The sequence below is a fragment of the Oryctolagus cuniculus genome, chromosome 3, assembly GCF_964237555.1.
Source record: "Oryctolagus cuniculus chromosome 3, mOryCun1.1, whole genome shotgun sequence".
NCBI classification, from domain to species: domain Eukaryota; kingdom Metazoa; phylum Chordata; class Mammalia; order Lagomorpha; family Leporidae; genus Oryctolagus; species Oryctolagus cuniculus.
In genome coordinates this window covers 107,205,602-107,222,494 of record NC_091434.1, presented here as the reverse complement: position 1 = coordinate 107,222,494, position 16,893 = coordinate 107,205,602, and the positions used below count along the sequence as shown (strand labels likewise).

The window sequence follows — 16,893 nt, the reverse complement described above, 5'->3', positions numbered from 1 at the left end:
ATCCTCCTGCTGTAAACAGCTTCTCTGGGGCTGAGAAAGCAACAAGACAGATGAAGCTTAGCGAGCTCCCGGCTACCTTGGGAGATGGGCTGGAGTCGGCTCTCCCTTAAATGGAGAGTAAGTAGCAGTCAACCCTTGCTATCTGAGGGGTTGCTCTCTGGTTCTAGGGCTCTCCTCCCAGGACACCAAAATCTGAGCATGCTTAAGTCTTGTATATAAAATGGTATAGTATTTGTATATAACCTACAGAATTCTCCCATAGACTTTAAATCATCTCTAGATTGTAATATCTAACACAACATAAATGTTATGTAAATGGTCATACTCTACTTGTATGGTTTGGGGAGTAATGATAAGGAAAAAGTCTGGACATACTCAGATACAAATGAAAACTTTTAAAAAATGTTTTAAAGCAGAAGTTGGTTGATTCCATGGGGGCATGATCCGCAGATTTGGTGGCCTGACTGTAATAGGAAAATAGTGTGAGTGGGTGGAAATTTTGATTTCCTAAAATGTGGCAAGTTGGAAAGGGCAAGAGTCTTTTAGCTACCTCTCCAGCACGTCTGGAACACCAAAGGATTCCGTCTTCTACTGTTGTGAGCAGCTTTCACATTTGTGTGACCTGGGTGCTGTTCAATACATGAGCGGCTATGTGGGAAGGGAGGACTGTGACTGGAGGAAGTCAAGCCTGACACACAGCCCTCCTGGTGCCCAGAGGATGGTGTGCTCTACAGAATAGACATTTATGGGTCATCACTTGTGTGCTCGTTCAACAAAGCACTATTGAGCTCTTACTGTGTGCCAGGCACAGTGGATCAGGTTGGCTTGAAACCCATTTTTGTGAATATTTCAACCACTGATAGTTCAAATATTTCTAAAATGTCAGTGCTGCTTTGTTGCTTAAAAGTAGGGTGGGGAACGTCTGGCCCACAGGCTGTATAAGGCCAGCAACATCATGTGATCTGGTCCTGTCTAAGCAACTGCAAGGCAGGCCTCAAAATCCTATAGTTCTTTAGCAGGCTAATTTTTAAGTTGCTAATTTTGTATGGCCCATGAATGATGCTATAAATGTCCAAATGGCCCTTGGCAGAGAAAAGGTTCCCCACCCTTGCTTTAGAAAGTACAATCAGGTTAGTGTCTAGTATTTAACCCTGAAAAGTGTTGAACAGCCTTAAGGATCTTTCATTATATTGAATATTGGCTAACATGATAGCAAATAATAAAGCTCCTATAGTGCGCAAGAAGGCAACTCTGCTATCAGACTGCCTGGGCTCAAATCAAAGCTTAATTACTCATGAAACAAGTAATGCTGGTTCATTTTCAGCTATATCCTATGCCTCAGTTTCCCCATCTGTAAAATAAGCAAGTAATAGCCCCTATTGTATAGGGTTATGATGAAGATTACATTTAAAAATTACCCTGGTGTGTTACTCTCAAAGTAACAGTTATGTATGACTCAGCTTAGAAAGGACAGACAAGTCTGGACTGACTATATTGAGAACTTGAGAACATGCCTCAGAACTTGATGGTTCTGTTTTGTTTAATTCCGTTGATAATATGTGTAGTGAAAAGAACATCATCCCCTTCTTTGTTGTTTAATTTCTTTGTGCCCCTGCTTGAAAGTAGATATCTATATTCTTTTTAATGAGCAAATGAATTAGAGAGGCAGAGAGACAGAAGAGAGCTCCCGTCCATTCGTTCACTCTGCAAGTGTTCACAGCACTTATAGGTGGGCTAGGGTTGAAGCTGGGGACTGGGAGCATGATCCAGGTCTTGGATCTGGGTGGTAGTGACTCCACTCCCTGAGCCACCACTGCAGCCTCTCTGGATCTGCCTCTCAGCGTCTGCGTTAGCTGAAAGCTGGAGCCAGGAGCCAGAGTCAGGAGGGAAGCACAGGTGCTCTGACGTGGGATGTGGGCCTGTTAACTGCTAGGTTATACCTTGGCTCCAGAGATAGCAATATTTAATTGGTGGAGCTCTTGTATCCTATCTATAAGAGTGCCTGGAATCTAATGAGCTCTCAATACATTTTTCTTTCTGACAGAGACAAATATGAGGAAGTAATTCCCTTTAATTAAAAGTGTTGATGAGTTGAGTTCTGGTTAGTTGAACTGGAATATGTAAATGAAGTTAATCATGGACCAGCTCTGCCAGATAAACACCCAGCACCTGGTATAGTTTGGTTGAGCACCTTTGTTTGTTTGAGTTTGAAAAATTCCTTCCCCTTCTGAGGTTTCTTGACATTGTGGATTCCTCAACTTGGACTGCAACCAGTTCACATTTCTAGTTGAAAGGATTTTCAGAAGGCTTTTGAAGATTTTAATTGTCGGACTTACTAGGATTGATTTAAATTAATCGGAGTCAGTTGCAGACAATGGAACAATGGGCTGGTACCTCATCACTTGTTTATATTTTCAATAAAAGGAGGAAAATGGGAAGTGTTCCAAATTGAGTCATGGGCAGCAGTGAGGATTAAGTGAGTAAACACCGTGGGTTTTGGAGACACTTGATGGGAATTAGAGAACCCTCAGCTGTTACCCTTTGCCATTTATTTTCCCAGCAGGGCCTGCAGCAACCCAGAGAAAAAATGGCAGCATTCCTGCCTTGGAGAAGCTGATAATCCAGTGAGAGAAGATAGACTGACAGAAAGCTGTGTTCTTGATGAGAAAGTCAGATTGAACTAAGGGTGAAATATAACTGTTTGAAGGGAGCAAGGTGGGTGGGGAGGGTGTGTTGAAGTGGGACAGAGCCAGGGAGGCTGAAGGGAGACCTTGGAGCACTGTCCGGTGATACTGGCTGAGTTGTCTGGGGCTGCGATCACAAACTGCCACGGAGAGCAGCTGACACTCATTTCTCAACCGCGCTGGAGGCTGAGAAGTTGATCCAGGCACTGGCAGATTTGGTATCTGGTGGAGGCCCACTTTCTGGTTCACAGATGATGTGTCTTCACAATGTGCAAAGGGCAGGCTAGGTTTCTGCAGTCTGTTTTATAAGGGCACTAATCCCAATCATGAGATCCTTGCCCTGGTGACCTAATCACCACAAAGGCCCCCATCTCCTAATGTCATCACATAAGAATTTTGGGAGCACACCAATATCCAGATCATAGTGCATGTGAAGACCAAGCTCATCATGGATTTGTGCTATTTCATAGCATTATACAAGTTGGACGCATGCTTATTTTGATAATTTTCATTACTTTAATAAAGGAGTTCTTGACTTGCAGCACTACTGACATTTTGGTCCTGTTCTTTGTACTGATGTTGGTGTCCTGTGCCTTGTAGGATGTTTAGCAATGCCCCTGGCCCCTCCCCACTGGATGGCCAGCAACACCTCACCTACAGTTCCCTGTCCTCCTCGCCCTCCACCCAATGTGGTCACCTAGACTGTTTCCAGATCTTACCAAGTGTTTTCTAGGGGGCAAGGCTGCAGAACAATGTTCTTACAGAATTTCAGCTATATATTTTTTAAAGATTTATTTATTTATTTGAAAGGCAGAGCTATAGAGAGGCGGAGGCAAGGCAGAGAGAGAGAGAGAGAGAGAGAGAGAGAGAGAGGGGTCCTCCATCTGCTGGTTCACTCCCCAACTGGCCGCAATGGCAGGAGTTGGGACAATACAAACCAGGAGCCAGGAGTTTCTTTTGGGTCTCCCAAGTCGGGGCAGGGGCCCAAGGACTTGGGCCATCTTCTACTGCTTTCCCAGGCCATAGCAGAGAGCTGGGTGGGAAGTGGAGCAGCTGGGACTCAAACTGGCACCCATATGATATGCTGGCATTGCAGGCAGTGGCTTTACTGGCTACGCCACAGCGCTGGCCCCTCAGCTACATCTTTTATTGGCCCTTGAGGTTCCAACATCCCTGAGAGTCTGTGCTTCTAGCCAGATCTTGTGTCTGGCTCTTTGCAGAGATCTCCATTGTCACTGACTGCCTGAGCCACCTGGACAGCCAGGTAAGAGACCTCTTCAAAGCCTGCTGGGCAAGTAAATCCCCGTGAAGCCATGCTTCTCTGTTTCCAAGTGTTGGGGGATGCCTGGATGGTTTCATCCCCAGGGCCTCTTCCCCACTTAAATGGACTGTTACATGGGAACAGTAACTTAATTGCTCATGAAACCTTTATTTAATATCTGACAATAAGCTAAGAGAAAGTTATACTTGGTTCAATTATTAAAGTCTGTAGGGTGACCTCCTAAAAGGGTATACCAGAATCATTATTTTAATATAAGCATAATCACCAAAGGGGGCTGGGAAGCCCACTGTAGAGGGAGGTAAATTGTCAAGTGGCATTTTAGAAAAGCAAAAGCTTTGCAAGAGAAAAAACATCCCCATTCTTTCCCAGTTAGAGGCTTAATGCTATTAATAAGTGAAATGTCATTTTTATGCCATTATGTGCAGCATGCATACAATTTAAATATTTTAGCTGCCATTATACAACTGATCTACATTACTGACCTTCCAGGGTCCCATTCATAAGGGATGAGGAGAGGGAACAATCAGCTGCTTCATGTGAGGGCTGGCCAGCATTGTCAGACAAACCACAACACAGGCAAGCCTTTGGAGCCACTCTGAACATGGCAGGCTTGGGACAGAGAGTGATGGGGGTGGGGAGTGCCCACGCTTTCTTCTCCTTTTTGAAAAAGAGTGATCCCACCTTTGTTCCTAGGGAGAATGAAATATCCATTAAGACTTGTGACACTGGGAATTTTGTTTCAGCTCCGGCCCTTTTGTTGTGACTCCAAGGCAAAGGAGAGGAATCTGGGGTAAGGGGGTTTCAAGCCAAGAAGAGAAAGAAAAAGGAATTCCTTCCGAGGATTTCTTCTATTGTCTCCCTGAGAATAAATATTTATGGAGAAGGTTCAAGTGAAGTCTGCCACAATGGTCATGGCTTTAGGACTAAGCCTTTGAAAAGTCTATGTAAAACTATGCTTAGGCGAAGGGTGATCCAATCAGGCTTTCCAGGGAAAACCAAGAAACCTCCAGATAATTCCCTATCTCAAATCTAATTGTGTTCTCAAGTGGAATAGGGACACCGCTCTGAATTACCCCAGATCCATAGACTGCAGCAAAAATGTACAGCCAAATTGGATTCTATTTTACGTAATTAAGTTATTTCCCTTCACAAGATCTATAATTTGCCTTGAACAAATGTGATTTGCTTCAGAAAGATAAGGCATTGCAATTTTTCCTCCAAAACGGATTTTCTGTGCCAGAAACAATTACTAAAAGGAGACTAAATATTGCCTTAATTATATCCTACTTGTTATCTGAGCGCATGCTTGGAGTGTCTTGCTTGTGTTCCAAAGTGTGGCAGGTAGGATTCACTATAGTTAAGAAATTATCTTCAAATGGAGACCAGAGCTGAAATTTACTCAAGAGCTCAGGGCTTGCACAATGGTAGTGTAAATAGCTCTGGTGATGTTACCTAAGACTGGAGTCTTGTGCAAAACAAGGGCAACTGGGAGCTTGCTTCAGGGGCCTTCTCTTCCAGATTCTAAGACACACCAATGCTTCTAGCTGTTCAGCTGAACCCCCAAGGTGGTGCTGAGTGCTGCAATAGACTTGAGAACAAGTGTTGAGATTTGCATAAAAGATATCACAGAAGGGTATTTTGGGCATGGTTAATTTTATGAAGAAAACATTCACTTTTGGCTTGTTTTTTTTTTTTTTTTAACACTTCAGTTGATTCATGACCAGGTGTTCTGGGGGACAACAGTGGGTAAGGGTTAAGAGCAAAAGGTGGAATGATAAATGGAATCCACTCTTGTACCTGCCTGTTGAAAGTGCAAGTTACAGAAGTTCTCTGAAGCGCACTCGGTGCCCTCATCTGTGAAAGGGGAGTGATGGTATCTACGGAGGATTTAGATGAGAAAAGCATACAGTGCCAGCCATGACACCCATGCAGATCACACACCAAGGAGACAGCAGCAGTAAGATCCAAACACAGTTGCATGCGTTTTCTTCCTATGTCTACTTGTTCTTCTGGAAGTTCTTTCATAGAAAATGGTGCTGGGTGGGCATCCCTGAACTTCCACCTGAGGTGGAAGCAGTTAAAGCTTTAGTCATGTCACATAGTCTTAACTATCAGCTCTGCTATTTACCAAATGCTTTTGTCACTTCATAAGCATTGTCTATTATTATGTGTGTCTGCTGCCAACCAAAGGAATGTCGACAGAAATCAGAGCATAACACTAGGCAATTTTATCACATCCTTTTATTAACAACTTAATACAAGTCTGTACATTGCATGTGCTGAAATCAACCCACTCCTGAAAACTGAAAAACCAGCATTTCTAGACCACTTCAGGCTTTGGTTATAAGTGCCATCTTCTACAGAGAAATCACATAGTGTAACCAAACAACTTAAGAATAGAAAGAAGAAAAAAAAAAGATGTTCCACAGGAATGGAGAGATTATTTATGCACAAACAGCTGAGGGTCATTTCTAGCTTTACGTGATTCACTACACACTCTGGAATGTTCAGTTCCTCTTCTACAGTCCTACAACCAGACACACAGCAACTAAGAACTTGGCCACAGGTCCTGCCTAGACGCTCATCAACATGAAACAAAATATTTATATAAATAAGTCAATTAAACCTCACAAAAACTAAAGAAACACAAGACAAAAGTCCAACAGGCAATAAAAACTGTACAGTGTTGGTCAGTCTTTTATATTTGAAAAATGTGTAACTTAAAAAAAGTTCTTTATATATATATATATATGTATAAAAAAAAGTCTTTCCCATCAGCGTTAGCTGGAGTGAAAACTTGAAGATTCAGACTCGGTTGAAACAGAAGAATGTCCACCCCGCTTTCCTTTGGAGAGAATCTTGAGGCTGGACCCTCTGCTCACAGAGGTGAGTGCGTGCTGAGCAGAGGTTTTAAATTTGGCCCCGAGGAAGGCATACAAGATGGGATTGAGACAACAGTGGAAAAAGGCTAGGGCCTCGGTGATAGAAATCCATTTGTGCACAGTGTTCTCAAACTCACATCCTTGCTTGATGATTTCCAGGAGGATGAAGGAGTCGATGCTGATCCCAATGTAGTAGGGCAGCCAGCAGGCGAAGAAGGCCAGGATGAGGATGACAGTGGTCTTGAGGGCCTTGCGCTTCTGGTGGCCCTTGGAGTGTGACAGCTTGGAGATGATTATGCAATAGCAGGACAGGATGACGATACCCGGCAGGATAAGGCCAACCATGATGTGCTGAAACTGGAACACAACCACCCACAGGTCACTGGGGTAGAAGCGGTCACAGATGTACCTCCCCTCTGCCTCTCTGACATTGGCAAAGATGAAATCGGGAATAGTCAGCAGGAGAGCAGGAATCCAGACACCGACGTAGACCACCTTCTCAGCCAATAGCTTCCTTGGCTTCTGACTGTTAGTGGCATGGACGATGGCCAGGTACCGATCCAGACTGATGAAGGCCAGGATGAGGACACTGCTATAGAGGTTGACTGTGTAGATGACATGGACAGCTTTGCACAGGAACTTCCCGAAGTACCAATTCGCCACAGCATCCACTGCCCAGAAGGGAAGCGTGATGACAAACAGGAGATCGGCCACCGACAGGTGCAGCCTGTACTTGTCTGTCATGCTTCTCTGCTTCTTCTGGTAACCCATGACCAAGATGACCAGCCCATTGCCCACTATGCCAGTCAAGAAGATGATGGAGTAGATGGTGGGCAGGAAGATGCGGTTGAAATGGGCGTTTTCCTCCCGGAAGCAGGGCTCCTTTATGGAGTCATAGTCCCCTGAGCCCAATTCCTCCGTGTAGTTGTCTGAAGTGTAAATCTGCAAGAGAGGCAAAGGAAGGCACGTTCATTTCCATGTTCAGCAATTGTTCACCATGCTCGAGCTGTAGAGAACGTTTACGTCTTAAACAAGAATGCATAACACTCACGGCAGGCTAGCTTTCTGCAGGCAATTCTGAAGTCCTGGGGCAAGGGTACAAGAGAATTATCGTAGAATCCTGCAGCCCCTCTTTCCCATCTTTCCCCAGAGTCACTTCATTATATCCCTCTTTACTGGAACCAATTACAAGATTTTTTGTTAAGAACAAAAGGGCACTGAGATTCTGAGGGTTTCAAAGTCACATCTTGGCTAACTCTTCTGCCCCGCCCACTAGAGGGAGGAATACAACCTTAGGAGGAGGAGGAAAAAAAACCTACAAACACAAAGAGGCCACTCCCAGGCGGCATGGGTGTCTGGGTGGTGTAGGGGTGGAATCTAACGTTGGGTGGGGGTAGAAGCTGGGATTAACTTTTTGTAAGATTCGCTAGAACAAGAAAGAGGAGGGAGAGGCCCTGGGGTGTCCCAAAGACTGACACTCCAAAGGCACAAAACGTTTTTCCCACGCCTGTCCAAACCCAACCCAATGCTTCCAGTAACTCACAGTGGGATAAGAGAAGGCGGGCTTAAAGCGAAGGCCCTTTGGAGCTTGGGGTACTGAGGGCTCGCGTCAGACCAGCCAACGGCACCCCCTAACCCAAGAGGGCACTCATCGCGGGCGTGGATCTTTTGCCAGGCTCCTGTTTATCATTTGGCGGGTTCGGGAGGTTAGGGAGCGCGGCATTTTCCTGGGTGGGGAAAGTCACGGGGTCCGCACCCCGTGGTCCTGCCCCAAGTTTCATTTCCTCACTCTCCCGCCTGGCTTCCCAACCCCGCCACGGATCCAGTGTAAATGGGCTCCGAGGTGGGCAGCTGGAAGCCTCCTGGCGGCGGGCACGCCGGGGACCTGGTCGCCCCAGCGCTGGGAGGCCGCGGCTGCCTACCATGCCCACTGCTGGTGGGCATTGGTCCCAGGGGCTCTGCCCGGCTGCGCGCCGGGCTTGTTCCGCAGGGTGCTGGAGAGACTGGGCGGCTCCGCGGCGAGCGCCTTTGAATTGCGCGCCGCGAAAGGAAACGAAAAGCGTCCGTAGAGAGCCGGTTTCAAAAGGCTTCAGGAAACCACCGACGGTTAAACGCCGCAATTGGGCTCGGCGAGAGCCAAACGGTCTCTCCACTTGCACCTGCTTGTCTTCGCCGCGGCGGCCGGGCAGCCCAGGTGCGGACCCAACACCCTCCCGCGCTAAGTCCCAGCCGCGCAACGCTTCGCCTTCGCCGTTAGCGGCTGCACGGTGTCTCCCACACAACCCTCTGGGCTCTGCACGATCCCTAAACCTCGGGGCCCATTCGCAGCCAGGGAAGGGCTACGCGCCTCCGACGCCCGCTACGTCTGCGCCTCGGTCCCAAGGCGCTCAGGCTACAAAACCGGCCGCCTCCCAGCTGCTGCCACCACTCAGACCGCTCAGGCAATTGGCGCGGAAGGGCCGCCTTTCTTTCCCGCCCTCTGCCCACCGAGCCCGGGCACTGGCACAGTTCCGCGGGTGGCCAAGAGTTTAGCAAGCAAGTGCCCAACGGCAAGAACGGTCCACCCGATCCTTTGCCAGAAGTTAACCAAGAAGGCAGTCTCATCTGGGTTATTCAGCCCAGGCGCGATCCCCTCCACCTCCAAATTCTGATAACCTAACTTGCTCCGAGAAAACCTTGCTCTCAAGAAGAGACCGAGGGTCTGAGCGCTGGCGCCGCGCGCGCTACTTCGGTGCACTTGTGCACCGAATGTTGTTATGTTTGCAAACAGCTCGAAAACCGGCGCGCGCCCCAAGACTCAAGGGGTTGAGTGGGACACACGCAGCCACCCAACGCTCCGTTTCCAAGCTTTTCTCTGCTTACAAAGAAGATCCCAAGTCCTACCCCCACCTGGCTATAATCACGAAAACTGCCCGTGCACTGGCACTTCCAACGTTCTGGTCTCTTCTGCCCGCTCAGAAAGTGGCTGCGCTCTAAGTTCAAGCGTGGGCACGTTTAGGACAAAACAGGTTGAAACTGGACTTACACTGATCCCTTCCATGGTGACTGCTCGCTCTCCAGCCGCGGTGGCTACCGGAGCACCCAAGTCCTCGAGGACACTTTGCTACCTGCTGCCGCAGCCAACAACTGAAGTTTCTGACCGAAGCTGGACTTTTATAAAAACACGCTCCCAGAGCAGCGCATGCGCAGAGCGGGTGGGCAGGCGGGCGGGGCCGGGAGGGGAGGGGAAAGGCAGGGTGGGGGAGAAGCGCGGGCCACCAGGAGGAACACACAAGGGCTCGGGGGCAGCGTGCCCCCTTCGGAAGCCGCCGACTGAAGGCTCTTAGGGGGTTGATCGCGTCCTGGTCCCTGCGCCCGGTGGGCCATCGCGGAGGCATTCTCGAATTTGGGGAAAGCACGATGTCCCTGGAGCGAGGCGGGAAGCTTTGGCTGGGACGCGTCCGGGCGTGGCGCATCCATCCTTGCTCACGTGGATGGATTTTCACACCTGGAAATGCTAACTAACACTTGGAGACCCCCGATGCGCAGGGCGGGGAGGAGACTTGAGGGAGTGACCCAACCAGTAGGCGGCAATGTTGGAAGTGGGGCCAAGCACCTGACTCCACTCTCCGCTTTTTGAGCAGTTAAGAATCCGCTCAGAAGGTGAGGCAAGTTCCCTCCGTCGGAGCACAGCTCTCCGTGCACGTTCGCAATAATAACACCGGGGAAGCTAGGGGTTGTCATAATTACGGAGACTGTGATGGGGAAGAAGATGCGTATTCCTGCAGGAATATCCAGTGGTGGCTCCCAGTTGCATGAATGGTGCTTTAAAAATTATGAAAGGGTGCTTTATTAGAAAAGAAATGTGGAGTCTATGGCATTTTGAACTTGTACAGAATCACTCGTTATCCCCATACCGCTCTGTGAGTTTTCATGACAGAGGTCCATTTGGTCAACTGATACCTATCGAGGTCGGCCTGCGAGCCGCGCACTGTTGCAGGCTCTGCAGATCCAGCCGCGGGCCAGACGCCCGCACCCCCAGGAAACAGCAGAAACGGTTTAAACAGCAAAAGTCGGCTTGAACCGTTCCCCTCCTCCCCCGCTCCGGCCCCAGACCCGCAGTTCTGGCGTCTTCTGCGCTGGGGACAAGCGTGGGCACAGATGACAATTTGGGCTGTAGAGCTGGACGGGGCAAGGGATGAGGACTGGACGGTTAAAGCAATCGCAGACGGGATGGGGTTTGCGGTGGGCGCCCAGACAGTGCCTTCCAGCCCCGCGTCACTTGCCGCCGGCGCCGTGCCTGGGTGGGGCGGAGCCGAGAAAGTACGCGACCGCAGGCGGGAGGCCGCAGGAGTGACAACTGAGACCGAGGTGGGAGCGTCGGGCGGCGCGAGCCACGGTTGCGCCGATCCAGACAACAGACTCCCTCCACCCGGGGTGGGTCCCTAGGAGAGGGATTGCCCAGACTGGACCATAAACACTACCTCCTTCCTTATCGAAAGATAAAAGCTTGCAGCCTGGGGTGTTCCAGAGCTAGCGCGCAGGCTGAGAGCAGCGTGGTTTTCCTCTTTCCTATTTGTCGGTAGAGTCAGCACTTGCACCCCAACGGGAAAGCTGAAAGTAGTAAGCTCAGAGACCGCGGCATTAGGACATACACTCCTGTCTAGATGAGACTACTCGTGGAATCGCATTATGTAGAATTTTCCAGAAACTTTGAAGAGTGCTGTTATTTTACCAAATCATTACTACAACCCCAGGATTTTCATATTTGCATACATGGACTCGAATTTCAGCCCGGTTGCCATGATTTGCTGTTCACAAGTCGGTTTTATCCTGAGTATTAGTTGCATTTGGACTTCAAAACTCCTCTCTTCACAATGGCTAAAACCATTGTGAAGAGGGCGGACTCCCTTAAACCTGCTCCACAAGAGACATTTGGAAGAAAATTAGTTGCATAATAAATATTTGTTGATTGTTGGCAGACAAAAGAAAGCTCCTTTGTTTATCTGAAGACTCCTTGTAGATCCTTTTAGGTATATCTGCTGGAAGGAAACCAGTAATTAAAAGAACAATGAAATGCTGTTTGTTGTCTATCAAATTAGCCAAAAACATTTTTTTAAAGATAATATTTGTTTTCCAGATTTGAAAAGACCAGCTGTCTCTCACTTGTCACTGGTGGGAATGGGGGTTGGGACAGTCTCCCTGTTACACATTTTGTATTCAGTAGGGAGCTTGGAACAGCAGTTTACCTTTAAAAACTTGCCCTAAGGAAACAGGGCTTGTGCTACAAAGATACTTGTGGAAGCATTATTTATGATGGTGAAATAGCTGTGTAGCCCTAAATGTCCACTGTTTACTGGAAGAGTTGAAAGTGTTTCTATGCATCCATATGTGGAATTTTGTGTGGACACTGCAAATGGTGCTTGTGGAGAATTTTTATTGATATGGGAAAATACTTAGGAAACATTAAGTGTAAAAAGTAGGATTTAAAATTGTGTGTATCTGAGGTTGAAATATGCAGTAGGACAAGATTGGGAGGAAAGCCACAATTTCTTTAGCAGTTTCCACTGGGTGTGGAATTATATTGGCTTTTTATTTTCTTCCTTGCACTTTTCTATGCTTTCCAAATTCTCTGTAATAGACATGAAGCATTTTCACATTCAGGAAAAATGTCAATGAGTTCCTTTTTTTTTTTTTTTTTAAAGATTTATTTGAAAGGCAGAGTTACAGAGAAAGAGATGGAGTGACAGCGAGAGAGAGAGGTCCTCCCTCTGCTGGTTCACTCCCCAAATGTCAGCAATGGTTGGAGCTGGGCCAAACTGAAGCCAGAAGCCCGGAGGAACCTCCTCTGGGTCTCCCACGCAGATACAGGGGCCTAAGCACTTGGGCTATTCTCCACCGCCTTCCCAGGCACATTAGCAGAGAGTTGGTTTGGAAGTGAAGCAGCTGGGACTTGAACCAGTGCCCATCTGGGATACTGGTGCTGCAGGCAGAGGCTTAACCTAGTATGACAGAGCACCAGCACCAATAAGTTTTATGACAAAAGAAAAAGGAGCTAAAATGTCCTTCTTCTCATATTCTTTCACTTCCTGAAGTATCCACTTAGATATTTCTACTAGATTTGATGACCTTTTCCCTAACAGTCCTCTTTTTTTATGTTTCAAGGAACGAGCTCTGTTTATTTTTCCCTGAGCTAATCCTACCTAATTTCTTACTCTCAACTGCTGTATGATGTACTTTATAAAATGAATAGGGGTGGGCATTTGGTGTAGCCGTTAAGATTCAGCTGCTTGGGACACCACCTCCCGTATTGGGAGTGCCTGAGTTTGAGTACCGGCTCTGTGCTGATTCCAGCTTCCTGCTAATGTGAACCCTGAAATGGTGGGTCCAGGAGTTGGGCCCCTGCCACCGACGTGGAAGACCTTGTTTGAATTCCTGGTTCCTACATTTGGGGAGCATTTGGGAAGTTACTCTCTATCTGTCTCACAAATTAAAAAAAAAAATCTGAAAACAAAGCTGATGTATTGAGTGCTTGCTGACCCTCGATAATCCCCTTAACAACTCTGCAAGGTGTGTGCAGGTTCTGTCACCGCTAATCCAGGGTAAGAAATCGAGGTCTGGTGAGAGTGCAGAAGCGTCTTCGATCACATGGAGCATGTGCACTGGGTCTGTCAGGCTCCAGAGCACAGGCTCACCCCATCACATCACCACGTCTCCCTTTCTCTGGCCTCTGCAGTCCATGCTCGGCAAGTTCTCTCTGAAGGGTCATTTGGCATTTACTTTTGTACTTCTAGAGGGGCATCCCTTGTGACGTTATTCAACTTTTAAATGTTAGAACACACACTCATGACCTCTTCCCCAAACATTTTAGCTCTCTTAAAGTCAGTGTCCAGATGTCCTCTATCCAGCTAGCCCACTTCTGACCAAATTGTGGGCTCCCTAAGCACTCATTGAGCCTTTATTCAAAGAATTAATGGCTTTTCTGTATGGCTGTAGCAACAGAGCTGGGCTTAGGAGTTGTCAAGACATTGGCAGGGTCCCCAAGTTACCAGGTTGGCTTTAACCCAGAGAATAACGAGCCTTGGCCACAATTTGAAGAGGAGGCATACAAATCCAGGCACACAGTGGCAAGCATCCTGCCACCTCCTGCTGCTCACTCTACTGCTGAGTATGTGTGCCTGTGTATGACAGCAAGCTCTACCATGTCCCCAACCAGGCTCCAAGTCAGGGGAGAAAGCTTAGGAACAGAGCTCTTCCTGATGGTGGGGACAGGAGGAGGTGGCAGTAATGAACTTCAGAATGTACATCACTCACCCCTCCCTTGTCCCTTAAAAAAACTGACCACATTTCTTTTTGAAAGGAAGCAAAAAAGTGCAGGCTTCCTTGATGGTAGGAGAGAATACTCAAAGGGACAAAGTTAATGTTTTCCCAAGCGATTAAAAAGAAAAGGAGGCTATTTCCCAAGGGGCATGTAATTCTAGCAGAGGGTTACAAATCTCCAAGAGACAATGCTATCAGATGTCAACTATTTCCGAGCTGGTGTTGGGTGGGAAAGGCAGTGCTCGGCCTCCCCGCACCCAGCCCACTCCTCCTTCACTGAGTCCTCTGTGTCCAACACCTGCTGATAAAAATTGACTTTGGAGAGTAAACCTAAGCCTTTTGGTCTTGCAGCTCGATACCAATTTAGGAAAATTATTACTGGCCTTCCGGGAATCTGTTTAACCCTAAATTTAAGTCAGATCTTGAATCTCCAAAAGGTCTTCTTTCACAAAAATGAGAATGTTAGTGATTTTTCTATAAAGCTTCATAGTAGTCAAAAAACAGCTTTGTACAAAATGTTGTACAAAGAGAAAAAGTTAGACTGGGAAACAAATCGGGGCAAATCAGAGTGACCCTGGTCCATCATTATAGCAAAGCAGCCACTTCATTAACAATGTGGTGATCATTGCTTGGCTAATTCCGCTGCCAGGAGGTTGGATGGTTAAAGTTTGCTGTGCTTTTGCGGCAGGTGCTGTGTGGCTTTGTGGGTGTGAAGAACAGCAACAAACAGACTCAGTGTGCTGTTGCCTCAGAAATTATGGTGTCAACCTGGGAAGGAGGGCACGACTTGAAGAAATCACTGAGTGAACACACACTGTTCTCTGTGGAGACTTGCCATTGTTTTCCTTAAACTGGTAGCTTATTGGTGGTGACTTCAAGCAGCTATATAACAAGAGGAGCTGCCTAGGGCCCTATGGGCAGTCAGTGTTTAAAGAGAACTGTATATCCCATGGCAGAGCCACGGTGCTCCCAGAAATGTGGTGATGTGATCACTCAGACAGATGCCCTTTAACACTACCAAGGGCATAATGTGAGCAGAAGTGATGTGGGCAAGGGCCTATTTGTATTTTTACTCCAGACTTGTCATGCACAAAGATATGTATTCTAAGTGCTGACACAGATAAGATGCACAAAGGAATTAGCTTATTTAAAAGGTGACGAAGTGAACACACATACACACACACATGAGCATGGGTCATCCTACACAGAGAAATATGGATCATGAGTGGGCAGTGGGCCTGAAGATTTGCCTGTGAAAGGAAAAGGGAGACAGAACATCTGGGAGCTCCTCCAGCCTTAGTTTCTGGAGTAGGAGAGACCCCTCTCCTAGTTGTTAGCCTCCTTTATGAGGTCTGGCTGGTACCCCTCTAGGCGTGAATCCTCATGGGAATTATTTGGCACCTCCACAACTTCCATGTGGAGCTCAATATCCATATCTTCATGGCATCTTCTTCTTAGGTCTGGGATGAAGCAGAGGCATCCCAGGAAAGGTGGCATTTTGACTGACAGGTAGGAGGATGGACTTACAAATGGGGACTTGTGATTTCTCACTCAACAATCCTAAATTAACTTCCTACCTATTTATCCCATATCAGAAGGATAGGGTTGGAATTGTTTGTGTGTGTAGGGAGAGTCATGTAATGCTTTGTTTGAGTTTTCTAAATCTAAAGGCTTGATTATGCCTTGTAGGTCTAAGATACAAGTGAAAGTCCTTACATATTGAAATGAGCGAGACAGTAGAGAGTGGTAGGGACTGTGCAGAACTAGAGGGTACACGCCCTGTCAAAAAGCACCAGCCATGGGACCTATGTTGTGGCATAGTGGGTTAAACTGGTCATCTGAGATTGGAATGCCAGTTTGAACCTTAGCAGAGTATGCTTCTGATCCATCTCCCTGCTAATCTACCTGGGAAGACAGAAGAAGATGGCCCAAGTATTTGGGTCCCATCACCCCTGTTGGAGACAAGCCTTAGGTGTCATTTGGGGGAATAAACCAGCAGATGGAAGATCTCCCCCAACCCCTGCCACCACTGCTCCATCTCTAGCACCCTCCCTTAAAAACAAAAGCATCAGCCACTACCTGTCATTGCCCTATGTAGGAATTTGGGTCATATCTTCACATTTTTTGAGAACCTGAATGTCCTGATTTTTAAATTTGAAATGTTTCAACTTAAAACTGTTGGTTCAACACACACACATATGCACACAACTGTACAAACTTCTGGTTTACATTGGCCTAAGGAGTTGGCTCTAGGCATCAGAAGAAAGGATGGGGAGGCCTTTTGGTCTAGCAGGTAAGATGCCTCTTGAGATGCCCACACACCATATGGAAGTGTCTGGGTTTGGTATGTGGCTCTGCCCCGGACTCCAGCTTCCTGCTAACACACACCCTGGGAAGCAGCAGGTAATGGCTCAAGTAGTTGGAATTGAGTTCTGGGCTGTTGGCTTCAGCCTGGCCCAAACCCAGCTGTTGTAGGCATTTGGGGGAATGAACCAAGAGATAAGAGCTCTGTCTGTTTGCCTCTCAAATCAATAGATTTTTTTTAAAGAAAGAAAGGTTGAGATTAGAGACTGGGAGATTTTGGGGGGTTAGAATAAACATACACAGGTAGCAATGGACATAGCTACAGCTGGCCTAGAATGGGGCTGGCATTGTGGTGCAGCAGGTTAAGCTGCCATTTGTGATACTGGTTCCCATTGATTCTGGCTCTGTTTTGAGTCCCAGGTACTTTGCCTCTGATCCAGTT

General features: G+C 47.3%; 1 protein-coding gene across 1 annotated transcript; it reads right to left on the bottom strand.

Moving 5' to 3' along the window:
- Positions 1–6,192: 6,192 nt before the first annotated feature.
- Positions 6,193–10,035, bottom strand: CXCR4 (C-X-C motif chemokine receptor 4). Its single transcript, XM_002712124.5, has 2 exons — positions 9,874–10,035; positions 6,193–7,790 (listed from the first exon to the last, which is right to left on the bottom strand). The coding sequence occupies exons 1-2, from the start codon at positions 9,886–9,888 to the stop codon at positions 6,747–6,749; spliced, it is 1,059 nt and encodes a 352-aa protein (XP_002712170.1). The 5' UTR covers positions 9,889–10,035; the 3' UTR covers positions 6,193–6,746.
- Between the last annotated feature and the right edge of the window lie 6,858 nt (positions 10,036–16,893).